Raw genomic sequence first — 25,471 nt, 5'->3', positions numbered from 1 at the left:
AAAATGTGCTTTTCTTAAAAAAAAAAAAAAAAAAAAAACCTGGACATCTGAAAATGACCCTGAGCTTTCAAGCAGTAGTGTATTTTAACACAACACACATTTGTTGAGCTTTATTTATATCTCAGATTTGACAGATGATGAGGTCAGGGAGACTTAATACATTGCAAACTTATGGAGCAGCTACAGATTGAATCTAGTTATGATTTTTCTTGTAAAACTAAAAATAGCAAAAGGCTTACAGGGTTCAATTGCAGAAATCCTCTTTAGATAAAAATATCAAAACCCAACATTTTATTGTCTGAGACAGAAACAGAGACAGTATATAAAAGATGTTTAAATCCACCGTAATTGTGAAGCCTCAAGCAGAATTCATTGTACCATGATAGTGTCTATTTTTGTATAGTTTGGCTACCAGAATAAAGGATTCAGACATGCTTTGGTGCAGGGCTTAGCCTGGCATTGAGAACACTATGTGTTGGCAGAATTCTGATTGGTTGAAGAATGGAGTTGAATGGGAAATGGAGCAACAGTAGAGTTCACCATAAAGAGGAATAAGAGCAAGAAAAATTACTGATAGTATTTTAAGATCAGTATAGCAGCATGTGAGGCACAGACACTGGCGACAGTAGACAGTTTTCATTGTTTTTCACTATACAGAAGATATTTTTCTATTGTGACTTTTATTGTTTCTGTGGCAGGAACAAAACTAAAAGGCCAACAACAGAACAAACATGGAAAAAAAAATAAATAAACAGGATGTGGGCTTTATAGATAATTGGGAAACCTTCCAGGGAAAGCCTGTCTTATTAGAGACATCATCCATCCCACTTCGGACAATCCAGATTTGAGACCAGGAAGCTTATATGCCTCTGCAGCTTCTCTCCTCCTGTTATCCACCCAAAATCCCATCCCCATAGAGATTGTCTGCTCCCAGACCACCAAAAACAAAAAAACAAACAAAAAAAAAAGATTTAAGCACAAAGAAAGAACAATATGGCATCTTCTGTGGGGTGGCTGTGCTCAGGAGTTAAAGCAGGTCATCTACTAATTGGAAGGTTGGTGGTTCGATTCTTGGCTGTTCCAGTCAGCATGCCAAACTATCCTTGGGCAAGATACTGAATCCCAAGTTGCTTCTTCATCAAAGTGTGATTGTGGATGTAAATGCTAGATAGAAAGTGCTTGTACACTATATTGCCGAAAGTATTTGCCCGTCTGCTTTCGTGCACATATGAACTTCAGTGACATCCCATTCTTGTTTATACCCCATCTGTCATTTACTTGTCATGACCCCCGCACCCCACAGTTTGAGAAACACTCATTTAAAGTGAATCACCACCCCTGAGTCACACTAACTCGGAGCCAAGGAGGAGCAGTAGCAGCCATCTTCCTCTCCAGTTTATTAATAAACCAAAGACCCAGACAGAGTTTAAATTCATTTGAAAGCCTGACTATTAGCCTTCTACACCCTAATTGGAAAACTCAAAAATCTGTTTAATTTGTTGTTGTGTATCAACTGCCTGGCTCTCACTCAGAGTTCCCATCTGGTTTCTCAGACTTTTTATCTAATTTAGTGCTCAGTTCAGCTAAAATAATCATAATGAGTTATTTTGACATCCATGTAGATGCTGAAAATGACAGCCTCAACACTGCATTTAAACTATTATTAGACTCAGTTGGCTTCTCGTGTTAGCCCTACAACAGGCTAGCAACCTGTACAGGGTGTACCCTGCCTCTTGCCCTATGACAGGCTCCAGCTCCCCAGCGACCCTGAAAGGGATAAGCGGAAGAGAATGGATGGATGGATGGCTTCTCTCAAAATGTAATTTAACCCACTCACCACTTTAACCACACTCTCGATCTTGCTTTGACATGTGACAGACACTGGACATTTAACAGTATTCCCTAAAGACCCTCTTTTGTCTGATCATTTCTTAATAACATTTAGAAATGTTATGGGTTACACAGCAGTGGGGTATAAATTTCTTTACAGTAGAAGACTTTCTGAAAGTGCTGTAACTAATGCCGCTTTTCCATTAGTACCTACTCAGTTCGACTGAAGTTGACTCACCTCAGTTTTTAGGGTTTTCCACTAGGTGCTAGTACCTGGTACCAGATACTTTAATACCTACTCAGCTGCAGTTCCAATTTTCCAGTCTGAAAATGTGATGTCAACAGAATGCATACCACTGATTGGTAAGGCAGTGATGTCACTAGATGAGTCATAACACTGACTCCTTCACACGAAACAAACTCACCGTTTTTTAAACCTAGCAATGAAGGAAATGGCTGCATGCAAACCAACAGACATTTTTGTGCTTGGTGGCTAACGACAGAATCCAGAGGAAGCAAGAAGGAGTGACTGTTTGTATTTGTGTCACATACAAATCGTGTCACTGGACTTTCGGGCCGCCTTGCTGCGGCGGTATTTAATTGTAATGGAAACAAACAAAACCTCAGTGCAGCGTTCGATACTGTTGATCATAATTTTTTATTACAGAGATTAGAGCATGCCATAGGTATTAAAGTTACTGCACTGCAGTGGTTTGTTCATGTAAATGGGGAGTCTTCTTCACACACTAAGGTTAATTATGGAGTTTCACAGGGTTCTCTGCTAGGACCAATTTTATTTACATTATACATGCTTCCCTTAGGCAGCATTATTAGAAAGCATAGCATACATTTTAATTGCTATGCAGATGATACCCAGCTTTATCTATCCATGAAGCCAGATGAAACACACCAATTAGTTAGCCTGGATGACCTCTGGATGGCCTACTTCTAAATTCAGATAAAACTGAAGTTAGTGTACCTGACCCCCACAAATCTTAGAAACATGGTGTCTAACCAAACATTTATTCTGGATGAAATTACTTTGGCCTGCAGTAACACTGTGAGGTATCTTAGAGTCATATTAGACCAGGATATGTCCTTCACTTCACATATTAAAAAAATATGTAGGACCGCTTTTTTTGCATTTGCGCAATATTTCTAAAATTAGAAACATCCTATCTCAGACTGATGCTGAAAAACTAGTTTATGCATTTATTACTTCCAGGCTGGACTACTGTAATTCATTATTATCAGGTTGTCCCTGAAAAATCTTCAATAATGACAAGGACTAGAAAGAGAGCATATTTCTCTCACAGTGGCTTCCCTTCATTGGCTCCCTGTTAAATCCAGAATTGAATTTAAAATCCTTCTTCTCACATACAAGGTCTTAAATAATCAGGCCCCATCTTATCTCAAAGACCTTATAGTACCATATCACCCCAATAGAGCACTTTGCTCTCAGACTGCTGGCTTACTTGTGGTTCCTAGGATACTTAATAGTAAAATGGGAGGTAGAGCCTTCAGCTCTCAGGCCCCTCTTCTGTGGAACCAGTTCCCAGTTTGGATTCAGGAGACAGACACCCTCTCTATTTTTAAGATTAGACTAGGTAGGATTTGACTGAGAAGCCCAGCAACACAAAACTTGTCACTCAAAAGTCATTGGCATTTTTGAATCTTATCTTATTACAATTTACAAAATTAACTTCATGTTTTATTCAATACGGCCTAAACCTAGCAACTGAGCCCATAAATCCATCTGTAAAGCGTTTACTAAGATCACAGAACTAAGGAGCTGTGGGTTGTTTTCCCATAGACATCTGTACAACCAGAAGTCTTTTTACAATCACAGCAGTCAACTGCTGCTGGCCATTAATAAGGCTGGTTTAGGACACAATCACATTGGGTTCAGTTTTATCCCCAGAAGTTGCATCCATTTTTAACTACGGAAAGCCAAAGCTCTGATGCGAGTTCTAGATCAGTTGTAACTGTTGTACAGTGTGCATTGTAAGCTGCTTAACTGAAATTGACTTAATTGAGCATAATAAAACATTGACATTTTAGCCATTTTTGGCCTAAATGAAGGTCAGGTGCTGAAAATGCAAAAGTGATAGAGTTAAAGACACTCCACTGATCAGAAGCCTGATAATGTTAGAACGATTAAGCTTCTTTTTTAATGCAAAATGTTATCTGCACAGATCAAAATGTGGGATGATTAATGGAAATGATTAGTCATCCTTCCAGAGTACCCTGTGCTGCTTTGTTTTATGCAAAACTATCTGCAAAATAATCTCAGTGTTTATCATGTGTAAGTGTAAATGTATACTTCAAATATAATTAAGTTTGTCTTTGACTTTAACTGCTTTATGGCTCCCTTGTGTCTAGCTGCCATTTGCTAATCATTTTTGATTTCAGACTAAAAATGTTTGCTTCAGTGACCACTTCATTAGGTGTCCTTTTCATCTAGTGAAAGATAGATGGTGTTATCTCTTGGCAAGTTTTAACCCCTGACAATGAATTAAAACTTGAAAATGTACTTGTACTCTGTGACATGGGAACTTTTGACATATGAGTCTTGATTGTCTTTTCCTTCCTCCTCCTCCTCACTGAGCAGACTAATTAACTGGTCTCCCACTGCCTCGTCTTTCTCAGTGAAGCTTAATAGCTTGATAGACAGTCAGAGAAAAGAGAATTCCTCAGAATGTTCCACCACAAAAGGCTGTCAAAAAAGAGAGATGTACAAGTTTTGGACATGTTCATCTTCTTCTTCACTTTAATTGCGCTATCCTACAGGATCCAAAGTTTTCACAGAAAGATCTATGAAAACCTCTGAGTGGTATATCCCAAGAGGATTTAACATATCTTATCTGAGTGGGTATCCAGCTATTTGGGGAAGCTTTTCAACAACAAAGCTGCTTTTATTGGTCTTTGGAGAGCTATAGATGGATACATGAATTTTCAAATATGGAGCAATCCAGACTGTAGCAGCAATAATCGTTTGTCTCTTGACCTTCTCATAAGCTTTGCTCTTCCCTCCTTCTTAGTAAAGAGTCAGGAGAGAAGAAATTATCACATTAATTTAAAAGGACGTTGAGATGATTGCACTGAGGGCAGATACATTATGTAAAGACTATCTGTGCAATAATGTGGTCTTTTCTTCCTTTCCCAGCTCCTCTATCTATTGGTATAATCCCTGCTAAGCTACAAAACTGATCCATTTCATATTGGCTCTCAACACTATTCTCATCTTATAAAACTTTTGCCTAATGATTTCATTTGTTTTTCAAACACCCACTCCATATCCACCTCTACAACTTCAGCCCGTGGGCTCAATCCTAAAATAACAAATGTAAGAACCTTCTCTCCATCGTTAATTTTTCATCCCTCTCATAATTCTCTCTGGCTAAAGAGAAAATACACCAAGCGCTTGGACAAAGCAGCATTTGTAACAGTGAAAATGAGAAACAAATACATTTGATTTTAACAGCACCATCACAGCCAGTGAATTGGTCCACGTGGGTGAAGTAAATTTGTGCAAAATTATCAGGTCAAGTTTGACTTAATGTTTAAAATGAACAATTCTAGCTTGTTAGCTTTATTCATGGAATAAGACGTGTTTAAACACAGCTGATATTTGACTTAATGATCTAAATATTTTTTTAAATAAAATGCTAAATTCTTGCCAAACACTAATCTCGAGGCTTTATAATAGGATTTCACAAACCAGCACATGATGACATAACTGTCTGTTAGCTAGCTACCTAAGCTAATAGACGGTTAACAAGCTAGCCTGTAAGCATGTTTATGATTTTCAAATTTTTTAATAGTCATTAAATTATATAAGTCTAGCTTTTATTGTAGGTGTTATTAATATACCTGTGGTATGAAAATATAAGAACACATTACCAAATTTGTCATTTCAAGTTTCAATCTTCGATAATTAGTCAAATAGTTCACTCTAGTTGCCGTACTAGCTACCCTGGAAAAGATTTTTCCTTCTCTTCGAGGGCACGTTTGAAACGATTTACACTCCTGAGACACAATACCAAGTACAGCTATATGCTATACAAGTAAGAAAATAAAGAGCAGCCTCATTTGAAAACTATGTGTGATAGCATGTCAGCCATTAGCTTATTAGCTGTAGTAGATTCCTATTTACCATGCAAGCAGTTCCTGTGTCACTATGATTACAACACCACATATTTTCTAGAGCCTGGTCAGTGGATTCTAGATCTGCCGCCAGTTTTTAGGGAGCAAAAAAAATGCTAAAAGCCATCATTCAGAACTGGTCACGGCTGTACTTTGGGTCAGAATAGATCCGCTACCAATAAGCAGTCTAAACCACGACGTAATCAGTTAATAAATTGCTTTTTTTCTCATTTCAAATTGTTTCTGAACTGTTCGTGCTATGCTGGAGCCTCAAATAGCTTCTCTCCCCTCAGAGATCGAGGACAGCGACCTCCTGTAAGCGGAACGGATGCAGTGCATTTTATATGAAAGGCTAGACCCTCGTTCGGCCAATCATGTAAAACACCCCCTGGTTATTATTGGCTCTGGAAAACCCATTTCTTAATATGATTGGCCGAATGAGGTGTCAGTCAAAATAGGAGGGTCTAGCCTTTCATATAAAATGCACTACATCCGGACGGACAGGACACGACGTGGGTTTTCCAGAGCCAATAATAACCAGAGGGCGTAGTTTTTTCAGGGGATTTTGGTTCGGCCAGTTAACTGGTTAAAACGTTCACCTACGTTTAATGTCAGTCTGCTTGTTACAAACTCTCTCAATTAAAATAGGGATTAACTAATTGTGTTTCATGTTATTCTATACACAGCACAGTTCAAAAACACTGCTTATGACCAGAGATTTCATTTATGCTACACGAGAGCGCATTCAGCTCCAAAACACAGTGGATGCCAAGGGGATTGGGGTTTGAGAAAGTTTGGTAGTTACTTACTTTCCAGAAGTTTTGTATTGGTGGACAGAGCCAGAATGCATGGAGGTGGTCATCAATTATGTTAAGTGTGCATTGTGTGCAAACATCTCAGTTCCTTAACAACAAAAATATATTCCACATTGTCAACTGATTCTAATTTATGCCTTATCCAGGCATATATATATATATATATATATATATATATATATATATATATATACATACATACATACATACATACATACATACATACATACATATATATATACATACATATATACATACATACATACATACATACATACATATATATATACATACATACATACATACATACATATATACACCTACACACACACACACACCACGTAGACCAAATAAATGGTGGGGTTTATGTTCCAACAATCTATTTCACAATTATACACTTTCCTAATTACATCCTTTGCATTAAGGTCTCTTAAAAAAAAAAAAAAAAATCTTTCAAACCAGCATATATCAGACAAAATGGTCTACACTGATATATCCATGAGGTCAAAATCAACTGAGAATATTACCCATTTAGCTTTACTATTTGCACTAAAACCTCAGAATACAGTTCCTTTTAGTTGTGACTGGGCCTTAATGCATACTCACAGTTTCATGAGTTATCCTGTTAAAGCATAAACTACAAGAGAATTATAAATTAAAACTGGAACTTAGCAATTACAGCTTTGCATATAACGATACCTCCTTCAATAACAAAACATGCTGAAAGGCAGAGATCAATTTGCTACACTGGTAAGACATTAGCAACACTAACAGACCGTATACATGTTTCACATCTGTTGCTCAATTTACTTGAAATGAATTACAGCTAATGCACTGCCAGCTATTTGTCAATGACGTGGACTAAAGAGCACAAAGACTGTCTTGTTTCAGTTTGTTGTGCTGGGAACAGTAGGGCGATGATCATCAAGTTTTTTTTGTTTTTTTTTTAATTGTAAGCAATCAGTACATAGAAATATGACTGCACTGCTACAAAAATGAAGTTTTGGTTACACATATGTAAATTACATAATTACACTGAATGTAAGTCAGAATCCAAGAATCTCCACAGATTTGGAAGCAAAGCCATGAATACTGCATTCCATTTACAGATTCAGTCCATTCATATTTTACTCACTCATCCCTGTCAAGGCTGTGAAGCCATCACACGCAATGACTGTAATGCACATGAAGCCTTGCTTTTCACAGACGCTGGGTTGTGTTTATCTATTCAGGATGGTTGATATTATTGCTTCGAAATAGCTGGCAGTCATCATATCCCAACTAATCATCCACCCCACACAGATATTTTCTTCTTTATATAAAGACATGTCTGATGAACTGTTAACAGCACAAATAATTTTTTTAAACCTTTTTTTGAGTTTCTTTCTCTGGCAGCAAATAGTTTAAACCTAACTGTTTAACATGTACTTACCAGGCCTGCTCAGAGTGCGGATTGGGCCAGTCCAGGCGGCACATGCGGCCCACGGTACCATTGATTCTTGGGAAAGACTTGAGGGTACTAAACACCGGATAGGGCACCATGATTAGCAATGACACCACCCAGGTAGCAGCGATGACGCGATAGGCATGGGATCGGGTCTGCCATGCCCGGGATTTCAGCGGGTTGCAGATGGCGCTGTATCTCTCGATAGCGATGGCCACCAGGCTGAAGGTGGAGATGCTAACAGAGACCCCTGCGAGAGAAGAGAAACAATGCTAAATTTACATTCTGCATGTCTACTCCTCAATGGAGAAATCCTTCAATTATCCTTCAGTCTGGACTCTCCACATGGTTCAATATCAACCTGTTACCTAGAAAACTGTCCACATACAGACGGCACATTTTGGAGATACAGCAGTACTGAGCGCATACACTTAAGGTAAGTCTAATATTTGCTCATCTTTGAGGTAACACTAACGAGCATATTATTATAGCTCATCAAACTGTTCAAACATGTCACAGCAGCTCTGACTATTTTCAAAAGTGAAAGAACACACCCTTGCAATACAAGAAGCTCCCAGTTCAAAGGCAAATAAATGCCAGACTGCTCCATCAACAGTAACAATTAATGTTTGGGACAGTTTTCTATGGGCTGCAAGTGACTGACGGCACTGACAGGGTGAATCTGGCTCCCTCAGTTTATCCACAGAATACTTTTCAATGCCGTAACTAAGCCTTTAGTGCCAAACATCTGGATATCAGGCAGACTATAAAGCTGTTTTTTTGTTTTTTTAAAGGAATCCTGACTATTTCAATTTGTGGGCCTTAAGCACCCTTTTAAAAATGTTCAGGCTCTGAACCCAGAGTGCATGCACTATGCACTCTGGGTTCAGAGCATACAGAGCATAAAAAAACAGTAAAGCAAATGTCACTGCACAGCGAGTGACATCACTACCCAGACTTCATTGCGACGTAAACAAGTGCAGCCTAGAAATCCAAAGACTGTTTCAAATCTGACAAGTTCTTTTGTACATGTGAGATTTAAATTGCTGTTATTAATGTTAATATAACCCACTGCCAATCTAGATTTAGGGTTATGGTTGGGTTTTGATTTAATCACATGGTAAACAGGTACATTTTCATGAGCTAAAACATTTTACATTTAAAATGAAGTCTTATAATTATTGGCCTTACATTAGGAGGGTTAAAAGGGTTAGGGGTCGGGTAGGGTTACTCTAATAAGCGTTACATGTCTTGATGGTCAGTGTTCCTTTTTAAGATATATCATCCATGTCCTTGCAATGGCATGCTAGAACCACTGTGATTATCTAAAGTCTAATTTTCTTCAGACACAAACCAAGGCCCAGTTGGATTTGCATGTATTAATATGCATAATCTGCTGAGGGGGGGAATGATGCAAGTTGTTGTGTATCTGTGCTCTAAGTGTGAGTCCAGGTGAGACAAACAGCATCAATATGCACATACCTGTGTGTCACAAGCCCAAATAAATTCACTGCACTGATCCTCCGTCGCCGTGAGAGGCAACAACCTCAATCCACCATTTCCTCTGTCACAGAGTGTATTAATCCCCATTCATTGTTCCTCCAGGATGGAAGAACGTAGTCTGCCTAAACCAGAGCTTTACGTTATCATTCAAGTCATTCTGCATTCTCCTACGAGCACACGAGCAACTCAATTTACAGGAACAATATTAAGCTTTTGAGTGGTGGTCAAAAATGATTTCCCTTCATCCTTTGGTGCAGGCTTTTCCTACAAAACAATGATTTAAAAAAAAAAAAAAAAAAACTTTGTTCCTTTCTATTGTTATGTGGGTTTTTTTTTTTAATCTTATCAGAAGGTAAAAGATTACAGATTTAAGTATATACTGACTGAAAAATAATGCAAGGATTGAAACCCCTAGAGAAAAAGGGGGAACAGCAGGGACACTTGGTGTGGGATTTGATGTGGATCTGAAGCAGGCAGGGAGCTGGCTTGTAAAGATGCTCAACAACAAAGAGAACATCAGCGTCACAAGAAGACATCTGAATGCTTTTTCTGTATGAGCTGTTGGAGAGATTTTGCTATGATAACAAGTATTTCAGCTCTTTGCGAGAAGTGTAACTTTCTGCATGAAACCTTAAGGGATACCAGGGCTGCCCCTAGAAAATCAAGCAATCATCAGTGCTGTCAAAAAGTATTTGCGGCCTTCCTGCATGCTTGTCAGCCTTACATGTTTCAGATTAGACAAAGATAGTCTGAGTAAATATAAAATGCAGTTTTATAGAGTCTATCCCAGCTGCTATAGGGTCACCAGCCTGTCTCAGGTCCAACACAGAGAGACAACCATTCACACCTACGGGCAATTTAGAATCACCAGTTAGCCTAACCCCACCTGCAAAGCTTAAAGAGACGTCCAGCCTATTCCACAGAACAGTCCTGAGTGACTGCCCACTGTCCACTACATGTCTACGCAGAAGGAGGTGGGTGGCACAGTCAGCACATGCATATCTTAACACAGAGCGCAGACACTGAAAGAGTCTCACACTGTAAGTCTCTCACACCCACACGTCTCTTTCAAGTGCTAAGCGCAGACGCAGAGAAAGACCAAATCACACACAAGAGTTTGCTTTTGTTATTGCTTGAAGGGGGTCACGCTCAGCCGCAGCACCGGCTAACACTAATTGCAGAAAGAGGAGCGCAGAAAGAGGTGAATTTTATTTTTTACTCTTTCCCTGCAAGGCAAAGAGGAGGTCTAATCAAACGAACAATACAATGAGTAGATGGAGAAAAGTGTTATTTATATAGCACATTTGAAAAGGTAAGCTGCATGAGGATTTGGGCTTTGGGAGGACATGTTAATGAAGATAAGTAGCTCAGCTGGTAGAGCCAGGTTCAAGAGTGATTTTTTTTTTTCCTAACCTTTCACTTATAAAGACCGATGGCAGCGAGGATGTGGAAATCCATACTGAAAGGAAGTGATGTACAGCGCCGATACTTGAGTGATTTAAACTGATGACACTGTTGCAGGTACACAGACAGCACAGAAATTCTGACCAGCATAAAGTGCTCTTAGTCTGAAGGTTTGGCCCCAATTCTTCAACCCTTTCAACATTTCAGAATAAAATACTAGACCATGTGTTTTATTACAGCCACTGGAAGAAAACGCTGAGATGAGATCAGCACTACTGATGGAACAATTTATGAAACCTCTAAAGAAGAGCAAAGAAACAAAATGTGTTCAGGTTTCTTTATTTGTGCCCATGGACAGATTTGGTCTGCAGTCATAAACCACCCATCCTCACACGCACACATTTTGAAGCATCACGTAACCCACAGAGTAACAAAGCTATGATTTGTTCATCTGAGCGGTGGAACAAAGCTGTTTTTAAACCTTGTTGTTCGAGACTCACTGTCCAAAGGGTGTGAGCCATCAATAAAAAGCAAACCAGCCAACTGCTGTAACTGGTGTACAGGCTTCAGATGGGTCTCTGGGAATAGTTGTGTCGAAAGATGTACTTTAAAATTAAACTCTTTTTAACTGTTTCTGACAGGACAAAGCCACCTGCAATCAGTTTACTCGTGAACAATCTTCTTGTTCTTATTTTTAAACTCCAGTCTCTCCTAATGAGCTAACACTGGCTGTTTTGATTTAGTAATTTCCCCGCTCGCTGGCTTGTTAGCCAGGTTACAGCTGACCTCAGGATCACTCAGAGCACATGAGATCCTCTCTGAAGAAGGATCTGCATGAGGATTCTGGCTGAGTTTTGAAACTGCAGCAGGTAGTGAAATGGCTCTGCCTACCAAGGCTACAGAGGAAAACGACGACTACCAGCTGCAGCCCAAAAAAATGGAGTTGGAGTTCCTCACTGTGCACCTTGTTTGGTACAACATACACGTGCATGTATGGCCACGTTGTCCCCTCCCACACACGCACACTAATATATATATATATATATATATATATATATATATATATATATATATATATATATATATAGTGTGCGTGTGTGGAATCTGTTCGGGCATTAAGAAGATGCAGATGCATTTTCCTTTATTATGTGGAATCTTGTGAAATCATCACCAGCAGCAAAAAATATTTAATGACTGACAGAACCCCAAAAACGTCACTTTGAATTTACTTATGCCATTTAAAATTCCAAGCAATAACTCCGAGTCTTCTCCTCAATATGACTCCTGCTGACAGTGCTACATTTTCCTGTGCATATATTAAACAGAGTGGACACTTTTTCATTAAATATGTGTCCCATGTGACTTAGTTATTGCTTCTCTGAGTCGATTTTGGCAGAGTTTTCACACGTACAGATCAAAGCTTCACTCTCTGAAACTTGGCGGTATTGTGAGGATGATGTTTGACGAGAGGATATTCTGCTACAATTCTGGACGAGGCGCTGACAAATTAATTACCAGTCAACTAACCGAACCAAACACTTTTCCCCCTGCACTGTCTCTGCTCCGCTCCGAATAAAGAGGCCCTAATCCTTTTTTTTTTCTCTTTTTCATTAAACCTCACTCGAGTCGACACTCGCAGCCCGATAACTGGCTTTTGAGTGAAGCTGTGAAGTTCGGTGTTGTGGATTTCTCAGCACACCTCAACCTGGAGAAAAGATTTACATTCCTCAGGTGAAACCATGCCTGTTAATTCTTGAAAAACACTAATTCTCTGCTGAAGGATGGTCTTTAAAGAAAAAAAAAAATGTACCAGTGGAATTGGAGTGTTACTGGTTCCAGACATCCAGATAGCTGCGTACATCCCAAACACTACTGCATTATGCAAAGTGCACCTCAAGGGAAGCTGGTAAGTTGGTTGGTAATTGCATCATACAACCAGCAGCAAAAACACAAACATGGATGCATAAATATGATTGAAGACTGCGCTTGTGTAAGAAAGCACACACTCTGAATATTACAACATCGATCTCATAACTGCCATGGAAACGGTACAGGGGCCATTATTCACCCGATTACCGAGCTGGGGCAGATTGGTGGATGCTTGGATGAATGGGCAAGTAGAAGGATGAATGGTGTATTATATGTCCAGTGGGTGTGTGTTAACAGATGACATTGCAAAGGGTAGATGAGTTCCCTGAGTCGGTTTGTCACAATATCAATAGTTCGCGGTAATGCTGTTTATTGATTGGTTTTGGCTGATAGAAGACGTTGCTCATGGAAGGATCGGATCAGATACTTCCTACTCACCGGGAGTTTGACTAATTCGAGCAGATGTTAATGTTTGTAGATGAGCACTGTGAGGAGGATGTAGGAGTTTGGGAGAAGCTGCTACTTTTCCACAGCATGTCTTTTGTCCTGCCTCTCTCCCCTCAGCCCCAGCCGGTCACAGCAGATGACCCCCCCTCCCTGAGCCTGGTTCTGCTGGAGGTTTCTTCCTGTTAAAAGGGGGTTTTTCCTTCCCACTGTCACCAAGTGCTGCTCATAGGGGGTCGTTTTGAATGTTGGGTCTTCTCTCTAATTATTGTAGGGTCTTTACCTACAATATAAAAGCGCCTTGAGGTGACTGTTGTGATTTGGTGCTATATAAATAAAATTGAATTGAGCCAGCTGAGGTGGTTTGGACAGCTGACTAGGATGCCTCCTGGACACCTCCTAGGTGAGGTCTTTCAGGGACGTCCAACAGGGAGGAGACCCCAGAATAAACCCAGGACACGCTGGAGAAATGATATATCTCGACTGGCTTGGAAACAGCTTGGTATCCTAAATCCTGAGTGGTTGGGGAAAGGTGGTGGGCAACTCTGCTTAGATTGCTGCCACTGGGACCCAGACCTGGATAAACCCCCTAACTCTAACCCTAACCCCTGGTAACAAGTACCCTCATCTAATCCCTGACTCTGCTATCGGAAAAGATTTGTCTTTTTTATTGTTCTCTCAATATTTGGTAATCAGGGGAGCGAAAAATAATAAATAAAAGTGTGCTGAAAAATAATTTTTTCCAAAATGTAGGAACAGGGTTAGAGCACTTGTCATCCTCTTAGACCTCTCAGGGTTAGGAATCCTGATTTAGGAAATTATTCAGTAAAACTGTGGTGGAGTCAGAGGTCAGACAGGTGAACAAAAGAAGGCAGCAGAATCACAGGCAGTCTAAAGAAACACTACAGCTCTCATTTTCACAAACAGGCAACAAAAATAGGGGCTACAGGAAAGGTCTACAAAAAAGTTGACTGTTAATGAGACTCTTCAAGCAGTGAGATCATGAATGAAGCCCTTTTGTTTGTAATTATTTTTTCAAGACTGAGCTCTGGTCCTTTCTCTCTATTTCCCTCAACATCTGCCCCCTTTATCTCACTTTTACTAGTTTCTGCTCTCCACCTGATGAGACCAATGCTACGAGTGTTCAGATTGCTATTGTACTGCATAAAATAAGGACGGGATTTCTTGTCGGTCCCAATGTGGTAACAGCCTGATCAAACCAGCATTTCAATGAAACGATTTGGTGCTGAGCTGAGGTGCCCTAAAAGCTCCCTGAAAAGCTTTCAGTTCACTCCAAATACAATAAAGATAATACTACGAGGGCGATCAGCTATCACGCTCCTCTCCTGTGGAACCAGCTCCTGGTTTGGGTTCAGGAGACAGACAACCTCTCAAATTTTAAGTTTAGTCTTCAGACTTCCTTTTTGATAAAGATTAAGTTAGTTTAGATAGCTGGAGCTGCAGCAGGTGACCCTGAACTATCCATTAGTTATGCTGCTGTAACTAGGAATGCTCTCTTGGTGTTCCCAGGTTACCTTTTCTCTTTCCCCCTCACTGCTGGAGGTCTCTTCCTGTTAAAAGGGAGTTTGCTCTCTCCACTGGCACCAGTTTTGGATTGTTGTGGATTTCTCGCTTAAATTTTAGAGTCTTCACCTTTCAAGAAAAAGAGCCTCGAGATGACTGTGGTGACCTGCAATTATATATCAGTATGTCTCAATGTAATATCCACATGAAAGACCATTGCACTGTATCAGGATGATCAATGACTTTCACTTCACCTGGTCCTAATGTGGCTGATCCGTGTATATGGACCAGCATAAATAGCATCATGAAGATTGGTGTACACACAAGCATGCACGGTACAATTCTTTTGACTAGCCCTAATGGCCTATTAGCAACCTTGTCCAATCCTGAGAACAGACTGGTGCTAACTGGGTAGATGATTTTATGTTAGCTCACCAAAACTAATTACTGCATATTTTGCAAATATGGGCAAATGAACTTTATTGCACAGCTGAAAGAGTTCTCTGATTGTCTTTTAGGAAGTTAGTCATGTAATTCTTAATCATTTCATAGAGAAAAATGAAATGAAGATGCAGCCAGGAAAGAACATTTATCACATCTGCAGTGGAAGACACCCTGCTCATCATTCACAAGTTAAGAGAATGTCAATATTCCTGTGGTCCAGTGATTAATCATTTCACAATCATTCATCATCAAACTACTTTGCAGTTCAGCAGGAAAAAAAAGTAAAATTGTACAAAGTATCCAAAAAACAAAAGTTAGCACTGAAAGTCCGAAGCGGTCGGCCCTCCTGCTCTCCTCCTTATCACAGCTCAGAGAGCCCAGTAATTGAAAAGGAGATTCAGTGAGCCAGTCCTCACAGATGGCGCATTACATTTCGGAGACAATAATAGGATTGTGATCCTAACCGTTCAATATCGTTTCTCAACCATTCAAAAGCTCAAAGTGGAGCGAAGAGACAAAGTACTGCAGCCGATCTCAGTTTCCTGGCACTCTCTCTTGTGCTTCAGTCTGACTCAAGCCTCACGTGGCACCTCAACTCTGGCCTGATGAGAGCCAGCTCATCGCTAAGTCACACTCCTGAAGACGTGTGACTGTTCGAGCACTTTCAATGCGATGGCTACCTTCTGACAGGCAAAAAAAGAAGGCCAGAGAAAAGCCTCTATGTGAGACAGACCCCTGTTAACTATAGAGCGATTTTAGACAGGATTCTAAAGTGAGGATCACTGTGTCCAGATCAGCTGTGAGCCACAAAGAAGAATAAAACACATATAGCCCAGTCACCAAATGACCAGCTGGATCTTATGTAAAAAAATAAAATAAAATAAAAATAAAATAATAATCACTTTCAGTTAAACTCTCCCTTGTTCTGGTTGTGCTTGTTGTGTAAGGTTTCTAAAATAATGAGCCCGTTCAGCTCAGTACAAAAGTGACCTTTTTGGTTTTCTTCTTCCAAATGCAAAACAAATCCATAGAGTCTCTTTATTGAACTTAATACTTAACATCTCATTAGCATAAAGTAATTGAATTTATGAATTGTTTATACCACAGCTTCCTGTGTTTTCATGCTGTGTTATTAACACAGCTTTCTGTCCCCATTCCAAACTCGATCAAAATTCTGTTTGCGTGTGAATTAACTGCTAGAGTTTCTCCTCTAAAAGAAAGAAAGAAGCACACAGCAGATTTCTAACAATAATTAGGAGATTACATGCAAGCTCTAAATTTCCAGAGCGGTCCCTTTACCTTTAAAAATAATCTCTATCTTCTCCTGTCCTCTCTTTCATACATCTTTCTTTCCTGGGAAATACAGCCACTCAGCCACAGCTACACTGCACAGTAACAGTTTGATATTTGCTGAGCTGGTTAACTACAATTTAACAGACATCTGTGTGCATTAACACATGGCAGGGATGTGTAGAGTATGCAGGTGGGACTGTGGACTGACAGTATTTTCTGATTTGATGAGCATCTGCACGGCATCAGCAGGAAGGAACACCAATATTATACATTAAACTGGCTGTCAGATTTAATAACTCATTAATAAAGGTGTCAGAATCCCGTTCAGGATCATTCCGGCCCACTTCATCCCCCTGATTACCAGGTGTCACATTAACATCAGGCTCCTCTTCTGTAGAGCCTCCTGAATTGTAAATTGGCTGGTACTTACTGAGTACAGCGCTTTCTGAATCTGAGCACTCGAAGCACTTTTTAGACTACACAACGTGATCACACAGTCACACAAACATTCACACATCGGGCACAGTCTGGGATTCAGCATCTTGCCCATGAAGTGCACTTTAACACGTAGCCTGGAGGAGCCGGGGATCAAACCACCAACCTTCCAAGTGCCAGACAACTTGCTCTACCTCCTTAGAGACACCTGAAGCATCATAAAAGGTAGCAAGACGCACATGTATTCATTCATATGTGTACAAAACAGCTTCTGTCAGTTGACTCACTTCCATCAGCTCATGAAACCCCAGATGATGCATTCAGGTGGAGGAGTGCGAACATTTCTCATTCAGCTGAATCCACAGAACAGGTCGCATTCATGCCTACAGGGGGCTTTGGTTTTACTCATTTAGGGTGTGAGCTGTCTGCACTGGGGGTTAGTTGCTGTTGTTCACTCCACAAAAGTTTCCCTCCCACAGCAGTCCTCCTCACTGTCGGTCAGGGCCTTTGATGTGTTACGCACCAATTTACAGCCACAATCACCTCAAGGAGCTTTACATCCTACAAAGATGCTGCAAACAGACTAGAGTACCTGGCTTAAGTTTTTTCTAAAGACTTGAACAAACCCAGAACAAAAATGTTCTTTAGCATGACCCGGCCCGGTGACTCCTAAGTCGAAAAAGTTGAAAAAAGCAACACAGAAAGCGGCTGCGTTCAAACCTGTTCAATTCAGCTCGGGTTTGGCATCAAAAGATTCAGGCTCACCCATTAAGTAGGTGACAATCTTGCACATGGTGGCTCCAAAGATGAAGTCCTCGAGCATGTTGGGGATGAGGGTAAAGGGCATGCAGAAAATGGCCATCATCAGGTCGCTGACCGCCAGCGACAGCAGGAAGGAGTTGGTGACCGTGCGCATGCGCTTGTTCAGCATCAGGACCACGATGATCAGGAGGTTGCCGAAGACGCTGAGCAGGAAGATGAGCGAGTAGAGCAGAATGCGCAGGGAGTCCATCTCTGATAGACACAAACACAGACGAGGCAGTGTCAGTTATGGGAAGCATGTTTGAATAACTGAGCTTTTAATAAAATCTCAGTTTGCAAGAGTGTTTTGGTTTTTTTAGTCCTGGGAGAGAAGAAAGTGCATTGGTAACAGTAATAAGAAGCGGAAAAGCAAATAAAAGCAGCATAAGATGAACATCGGTGCATTAATTGAACTGGCTGACAAAAGACTTTCACCAGGTTATAACCAAATTCATCCAAAAACATTTTCTTCATTTGTATGCAAATGTCAGTAATACATCCAAGCAACCCATGTAGTAAATGACATATAAATAATGAGACAAAAAACATGGAGATGAGTAAATTGGAAAAAAACAAAATAGTATCACTACATAAAGACAACAGCCTGGATCAGGTTGTTCCCCTGGGAAATAAGACTGTGAGCGCATAACACCAAACTCTATTACAAGACAGAACAACTTGGCTTAATCAACATCTTAAATCGTGCTAATGTCAATAATTGGCTGCTCACCCTGTGAGTAAAAGCAAGCGCTGTAATCTTCAAGAAAAAGATGAAGAGAAACAATATTACAAGCACTGACCTGACTGCGTCAGGTGGTTCACTTGGGAATACAACCCAAACTGGAAAAACAAGATCGAAATGAAACCATTCCCTTTTCATCTTCAACATTATCATTTCAGTCTGTGGGGGCAGGAGCAAGATTGGAGGAGCAGGCAGCTTTAGCTACAGGCCACGGTCACAAAATGACTCCGATCTGACGTAAAAGCGACTAAAAACAGACACAAATGACAACAACGAGACGTATGAATGCAAAGAGACGCACAGTGATTAAACAGAGAAGCAAAATCATATCGGTATAATAACTACAATGAAACAAAATGATTGCAAAGAAACACAAAATAACTGAAAGGAGACAAATGACAAAAAAAAGGACTAAAAGAAGATGCATGAGTACAAACAGGTGAAAAATGACCACAGAGATTACAATTAAGTAAACAGACACAAAATCAGTAGAAATAACAGCACAATGACTACAAAGTTGTGCAAAATTACAAAAAAAAGACACATAAAATTATTACAGATGCAAAAACAGAAAAAAAAGAGATGCAAAATGACTAGAAAGCCACTCAAAAATTACCATAAATAAATGCAAAATTGCAAAAAAAAAAAGATGCACATGACTAGAAATTGATGCATAACTATGAAGAGGTACTAAACACTACAAAGAGATGCATTATAGCAAACAAGAGACCTGTTAGCCTATAAAGCGCCATGTCAGATGTTTTACTTGTACAATATGTGATGTAATGGAACGGAAACTAATTTGGCTGCAGCTCAACCATCACTGAGCTGATACTGTACCCCGCCTCTCGCCCTGTGTCAGCTGGGATAGGCTCCAGCCCCCCCCCCCCCCCCCCCCCCCGACCCTGAACAGGATAAGTGGAAGAGAATGGATGGATGGATGGATGGATGGATGGACAGACGGACGGACGGGCTGAAATTCACTTAAAAAAAATTTTTGAAAAAGTAAAAAATTGAAAATTCATTCCTCTATTTTGTAGAGCCCTACCCAAAGAGTATTTGTGCCAAGTTTCAGATCATTTCAAATATAAATGACAGAGGAGTCGCAAATTTAGCCAAAAACTTGACGGAAGACAGACCGATGCTCGGTATTGGATTAGCGCTGACTGTCATCTGTCGTCGACAACGGAGATAAAAAAAGAGATGCAAACACAAAGGGTTGGAAAACAGCTACAGGAGTAAGCAACAACATAACTACAAAATGATGCAAAGTGATCATAAATGCATGTGGCCACAGCAGCATGCACAGTTACTACATTTGGAAGAAAATGAAATAATGAATCAGTCATCTACAGTGGGTTCCATAAGATTTCCTTCTTTCGGCACTGCCATACAGCCAAGCATCTCTGAGAGCTGGATGGCCCAGCCGGAGGGTTTTTGGGATGCTCCCTTCACTAACACCGGCCTGTCACAGCGAGTCTGTTTGAGAATGAGAGCATCTGACAGGACAAGGTCGGGGCCCGCCATGTGCTGACTGAGTCCTCTGATTAAGCACAGACATGAGCGAAGTCCAGAGTTTTACAGCAGAGCTTGCAGACGGAATATAGAGCATCACCTTTAAGGCAAGCACTGCTCGTGAGGAGTGGAAGCGGGACACAAACAGTGCGTGTGGGGCTTAAAATGCATCTCTGTGCCACAGTGAGACACTAACAGCCCATCTATTTAAACTAGTGCTGTTAAAAGGGAGATTTTCCTTCCCACTGTCGCCAAACGCTGGCTCGTAGGGGGTCGGCTGATTTTTGGGGTTTCTTTCTGATATTGTAGAGTCTTTACCTTACATATTAAGCACCTTAAGGTGAGCGTTGCAGTGAATTGGTGCTATATAAATAAAATTTTGATTTTCATTATTTCATCATGTCCTCCCGCAGAGAGGCATAGTTTGACTTTCAGTGTTTGCAGAACTAGAAGAAAGACACAGTATTGAGGTTATTTAGAATTTGACTCGATGATCATGATAATAAGGACTGTTTGATAGCTTTTAATTTAACTACACTACACTCTGGAAAGCCTATTGCCCAAGTTGTTGAACCACAGCAGCTGCACATTAAAACATTATAGTTCTGATATTTTATCATTGTTTTGCTGTCTTATCACCTACTTGCCCATTGCCCCATGCTATTAGGCAAACAGCCTATGCTGTTTGCCTAATAGCTCTGCTTTAGCTTGGCTCTGTGTGGGTGTATTTACTAGTATTTTATAAAACACTGTGTGATAAATACTCTTTTATACAGTTGTGCCTTATTAGTATGCGCTGCATGACTTTACCTTTTAGTTTGAGAAAAAAAGTCTTTGTATCGCTGCGTTTATCCTGTAACTCTGAGCTTAATTGGCTGCAGAACATCTTGCAAAAGGACTGAGGCTTAAAGTTAGTTCAGGCTGGCATATTCATATTAATGTCATCCATGTAAATAGATAGATTAAAGAAAATTTCTAAAGTAAAACATGACAGGAATTTGTCTGCAATAAACTTAAAAATGTTTAGTAAATGTAAAAAGAAATCGATTAGGATCTACTGGACAAACTACAAAGGAATTAGATGGCAAACTTAAAAGTAGGTGAGGTCTGCATTTGAACCCAGGACATTGCAGGATGCATGCTAATCACCACCTGAGAGATTTTGTCCCCCCCTTGACTGCAAGTATGAATAATTCTTTTGATTAAGCAAATCCTCTGCTTTGTGAGAGCTGCTTCATAAGCCAAAGATTTCAGAGATGTGACAGCATTCTGTCCCGCTCACATAGGTCACAGACTTGTGGACTGCAAGAGGGTAGCCACACCTTTAAACAGTCAGTTCTCTTCACCATTGTCCCTTTGAGCAATGCATCTTTGTGGATGCTGCATGCTGCTGAAGTTGCCCCTGCCCCTCTCACACGGGGTGAAAGAAATCAAACTTTCATCTGGATCATCACAGACGAACGTTTTAATCTTGCACATAGACGGGAGAGACGTGGATATGCGCTGCTCAGGCGGACGTGACGCCGACACATTTAATGCTGTCACATCGCGCAGCAGTCGGTGATCCATCGTGTTTTTCTGCTTGTGCTCGGTTCTCTTGTTCTTATCCCCCCCCCAACTTTTTCTTTCTTGCTTTCCCCCCGCCTGTCAACTCTGGCATTGCCACAATACATATACACTCAAACAACACAAATGAATAAAGAAAAACACAACAAGAGGAGCCTATAGAGAGTTTATAGAGCTCATCTTGGAAAAGCAAATATGTGTGGCACAACAGTGAATTCAGATCATAATTCTCATTTCTAAAGCTGACAAAAAAAAAACCCATGTCTGACAGGGAGCTAAAGACATCTATTTCAAATAACTAAAAAAAAAAATTGTAACTGCAACAGGTGTTTGAATTTCACAGTCAGAATCAGCACTACATTTTGAGGCTCCCTTCATTAAATCCAGCAGTAAGCCGTCACTGGCTCAGCAGCCTCGCTCCTGTTAGATTTTGTGCGATCCAGCCAAATGAAAGTGGAATTATGTTTCCATTGAGCACCAGCGGTATACTGGCTCCCTTGAGCCTTTTGTCTGCAGGACAAATCACTTTGCTTCCTTTGACACCCTCAAAGCGTGACAGCTGTGCTCGAATCCAAACGCATCTAAAAAAAAACAAAAAAAAAAAACACGTGACTGAAAGGGCAGGGTTCCCCTCGGAACCACAGGACGAATTATTGGTGCGGAACACTTTGGCATGGCTGCTTATGCTAGGACCGCGTCTGTGCCTTTAACCTGTACGCCGCTCTATTTGTAATGCACATCTTATTGGCTGCTGCAATGCAAACTGTAATTATGTTTCCCCACAGGGTTCATTAAAGTTTCATCACATCACTTCACGTTGTCTTATCTTTACGAGAGGATTAGCGCAACTTCACAGGCACAGCAGGCCATTTGAAAGCATTGTCATTTATTGGATGGGGATTGCTCATATATATATCCTGAGTGATGGAGCAGGATCTTGTCATCATGCATGAATAAATCGTCACAAAGCTCAGGAATAATTAACAGCAATAATCTTGGAGGAAACACCTCAGAAAAAGAGCCGCGGTTCTGAATTATTCTTTTAATTCCAGCCTCACAGTGAGGCTGCAGTTCATGTAGAAAGCCCCGGAGAGCTGATGAAATAGTCCAAATTGTTATAAATGGCGTCTTCATCCAAATCTGACGCATCTCCTGATTACAAGTGAGTGGAACGGCCTTTGGAAGTGAACCTGAGAATCGCACACGTGAATCAGGAAATGAGTTCTGAACTCAGCAGTCAGCGACCTATTTGTCATTAAGAGCAAGAAGTCACCACACCAGCTTTAGTTTGCAACATTTATGATCCATCTTCAGTTGATTATTGTTATTATTAGCTGAATATGAGTGAATTTTCAGAAATTAAGAAAAAAATATAATTTCCCACAGACCACGAGGACATCTTCAAACTACTTGTGTTACAAACTAGTCCAATTTCTCAGGCAGTCAGTTTGCATTAAGAAAGCAGCCGGTAAATGGACCCCGAGTCAAAACCTTTTTTCCAAAGCCTATTACATGGTCATGAATAAGCTTTCAGTAATGGTTTGCCAGATCTGCTTGATGAATGACTTACCGCATTTACTGAGCATTAAATTAGTTAATTAACTTCTACTGCTGATCAATTACAAGACTGATCTTTCCTGCACTAACATAAGCTCCTCTACTTAATAATGGGTAACCCGTAGTTCCCATTTTTCTGTGTGTGTATATGTCAATGGGAACCTGAAATACCGGCATCCTTCATGTAAAGGTCTCAAATAAGTGGGTCTCCATTTTTTCTATCGTTCACTACTAATCTTATTATCATTCATGTATTATAAACATGTAATGTCACAATTATCTTCAATACAAAGAGCAGACAGAACAACAGAGACAGACTGATTTTTTTCTTTCATCAAAAAGCCGTTTTTCCAACTTTTCATAGCATGCCAGTGAAATTCTTTGTGCAACAACTACTTTATTGAACTTTTGTTGAACTATTCAATGGGAACAGTCTCACTGACTGCACTAATTTATAATTTGCATATTTAATGTGACAAATAATACATTCTGTGGTAATGCGCCATTAGGTTGTGCAGAAAAAAAAAAAAAAAGAAAGTCACCGTCTTTGTGCAATTATTGTTTCACCAAGAAAGGCAGCGAGCAAACCCAGACTAAAATATTTTAAAAATCAGAATCAGGAATACTTTATCCCAGAGGGGAATTTCAGTTGTTACACCTGCAACCGTTTATCATATAGATATCATCGTTTATCATCTCCGCAAATCTCTTCATGTCAACATGATTGTTAGATCTTAAGGTCAATTAGCAACAATTAGTTATGGTGAGGAGCCACTAATAAAAACCCGATCATGCTTCGTTAGTGTTCTTATGGAGGATTTGACCACACTGGATCTGGCATTTGAACGACGCGCATTGGTTGGTCTGCGGTCCTTGGGGCGGCCGTGGGTCAGGAGGTAGACTGGGTCACCTACTAAATGAGAGGTCAGTGGTTTGATTCCCAGCTCCTCCGGTCTGCATGTCAAAATATCCTTGGAAAAGGTACTGAACCCTGAGTTGGCCCCGAGGTGAATGTGAGAACTCACAATGGACAATATACAAATGTTTTATCAAGAAGTAAATGCACTCAACATGATGTGTTTTGCTGAGAAACTCTGAATAAATGCATAAGTTTGTTTGTGAACAAGAAAACACCACATGGTACCTTTGACATATGGAAATGAATGTAACGTGTATGCAAACAGAACAAACGTGCACTTTTGATGCATCTGTTTAACAGCAGCAATACTATAGAACTATCCAATACTGGTAAATTTCCCTAAAGCACTACTGTTTTAAGACATTTCCAATTTTTTTAATTGAGTAAATGAATTAAATTCACATTCTTATTACAGAAGGTACATGTTAAACTGATTGTTCTGTTTGTCCGCAGTGCACCGGCACATCCATCATCCTGTTATTGTCCTCTTCTCATTCTCATTAACCTGGGCCCCACAAAGCATGTTCAACAGCTGATTAACTCTGAGATCGGCAGCTCTGAGTTTCCCATTACATTACATTACTTAGAGCTGATGTGTTCAATCAACTCTGAGTATGTGCAGTAAATAAAGAGCCTCAATTTTAATCCAGAATACTGAGGAATGTGAACACGTGTCAGCGCTGACCGATATTTATCTTAAAAAACACAGGAGGGAAGAAGAGTCACTGCAAAGGCCTGGGCCAGTCTGTCATCATCATAGAGAGAATAAGACATTCATATAAAATATATAATTTTTAATACTGTCTTTCATTAACATTTACCTAACTTGAATCTTGATTAGAAGCTGGAATCCTGATTTTACATTTGATTTCTGAATCTAAATATTCAGCTGTTTCCTGACAGGGACAAAACAGACAGGAAGTGAAGATAAAAATCAGTGGAAGCAGATCAGACACAGTTTCTGCCTTTAGTGGATAAAATGCTTGATGAGATCTAGAGGAAAATTATGCTTTAATGTTCCCCGGTTTAACCATTTATGGTTTGATCTAATCTCAGACGATGGCTCTCTTACAGCCATATCAAAGATGTTTTACTGAGTTGCTGTTAATAGTCAAGAGCAGAGAGACTGGACAGGCAACCAGAGACTGCACGTTATCACGCATAAATCAAATTAAACTCTGAATTAAAACACGTTAGTGGACTGTACACTGATTTCGGAC

General features: G+C 40.1%; 1 protein-coding gene across 1 annotated transcript in view; it reads right to left on the bottom strand.

Moving 5' to 3' along the window:
* Positions 1–25,471, bottom strand: part of LOC115795128 (cholecystokinin receptor-like) — a 51,375-nt gene that overhangs the window by 14,317 nt on the left and 11,587 nt on the right. The window contains exons 2-3 of the mRNA XM_030750935.1: positions 17,917–18,165; positions 8,224–8,485 (exon numbers count right to left, since the gene is read on the bottom strand). Coding sequence (XP_030606795.1) covers positions 8,224–8,485; positions 17,917–18,165 — 511 coding nt within the window. The remainder of the gene's footprint in view (positions 1–8,223; positions 8,486–17,916; positions 18,166–25,471) is intronic.

Source organism: Archocentrus centrarchus, chromosome 2 (assembly GCF_007364275.1).
Source record: "Archocentrus centrarchus isolate MPI-CPG fArcCen1 chromosome 2, fArcCen1, whole genome shotgun sequence".
Lineage (NCBI taxonomy): Eukaryota > Metazoa > Chordata > Actinopteri > Cichliformes > Cichlidae > Archocentrus > Archocentrus centrarchus.
Note: the sequence above shows the minus strand (reverse complement) of the source record. Positions and strands in the feature narration are given on the sequence as shown.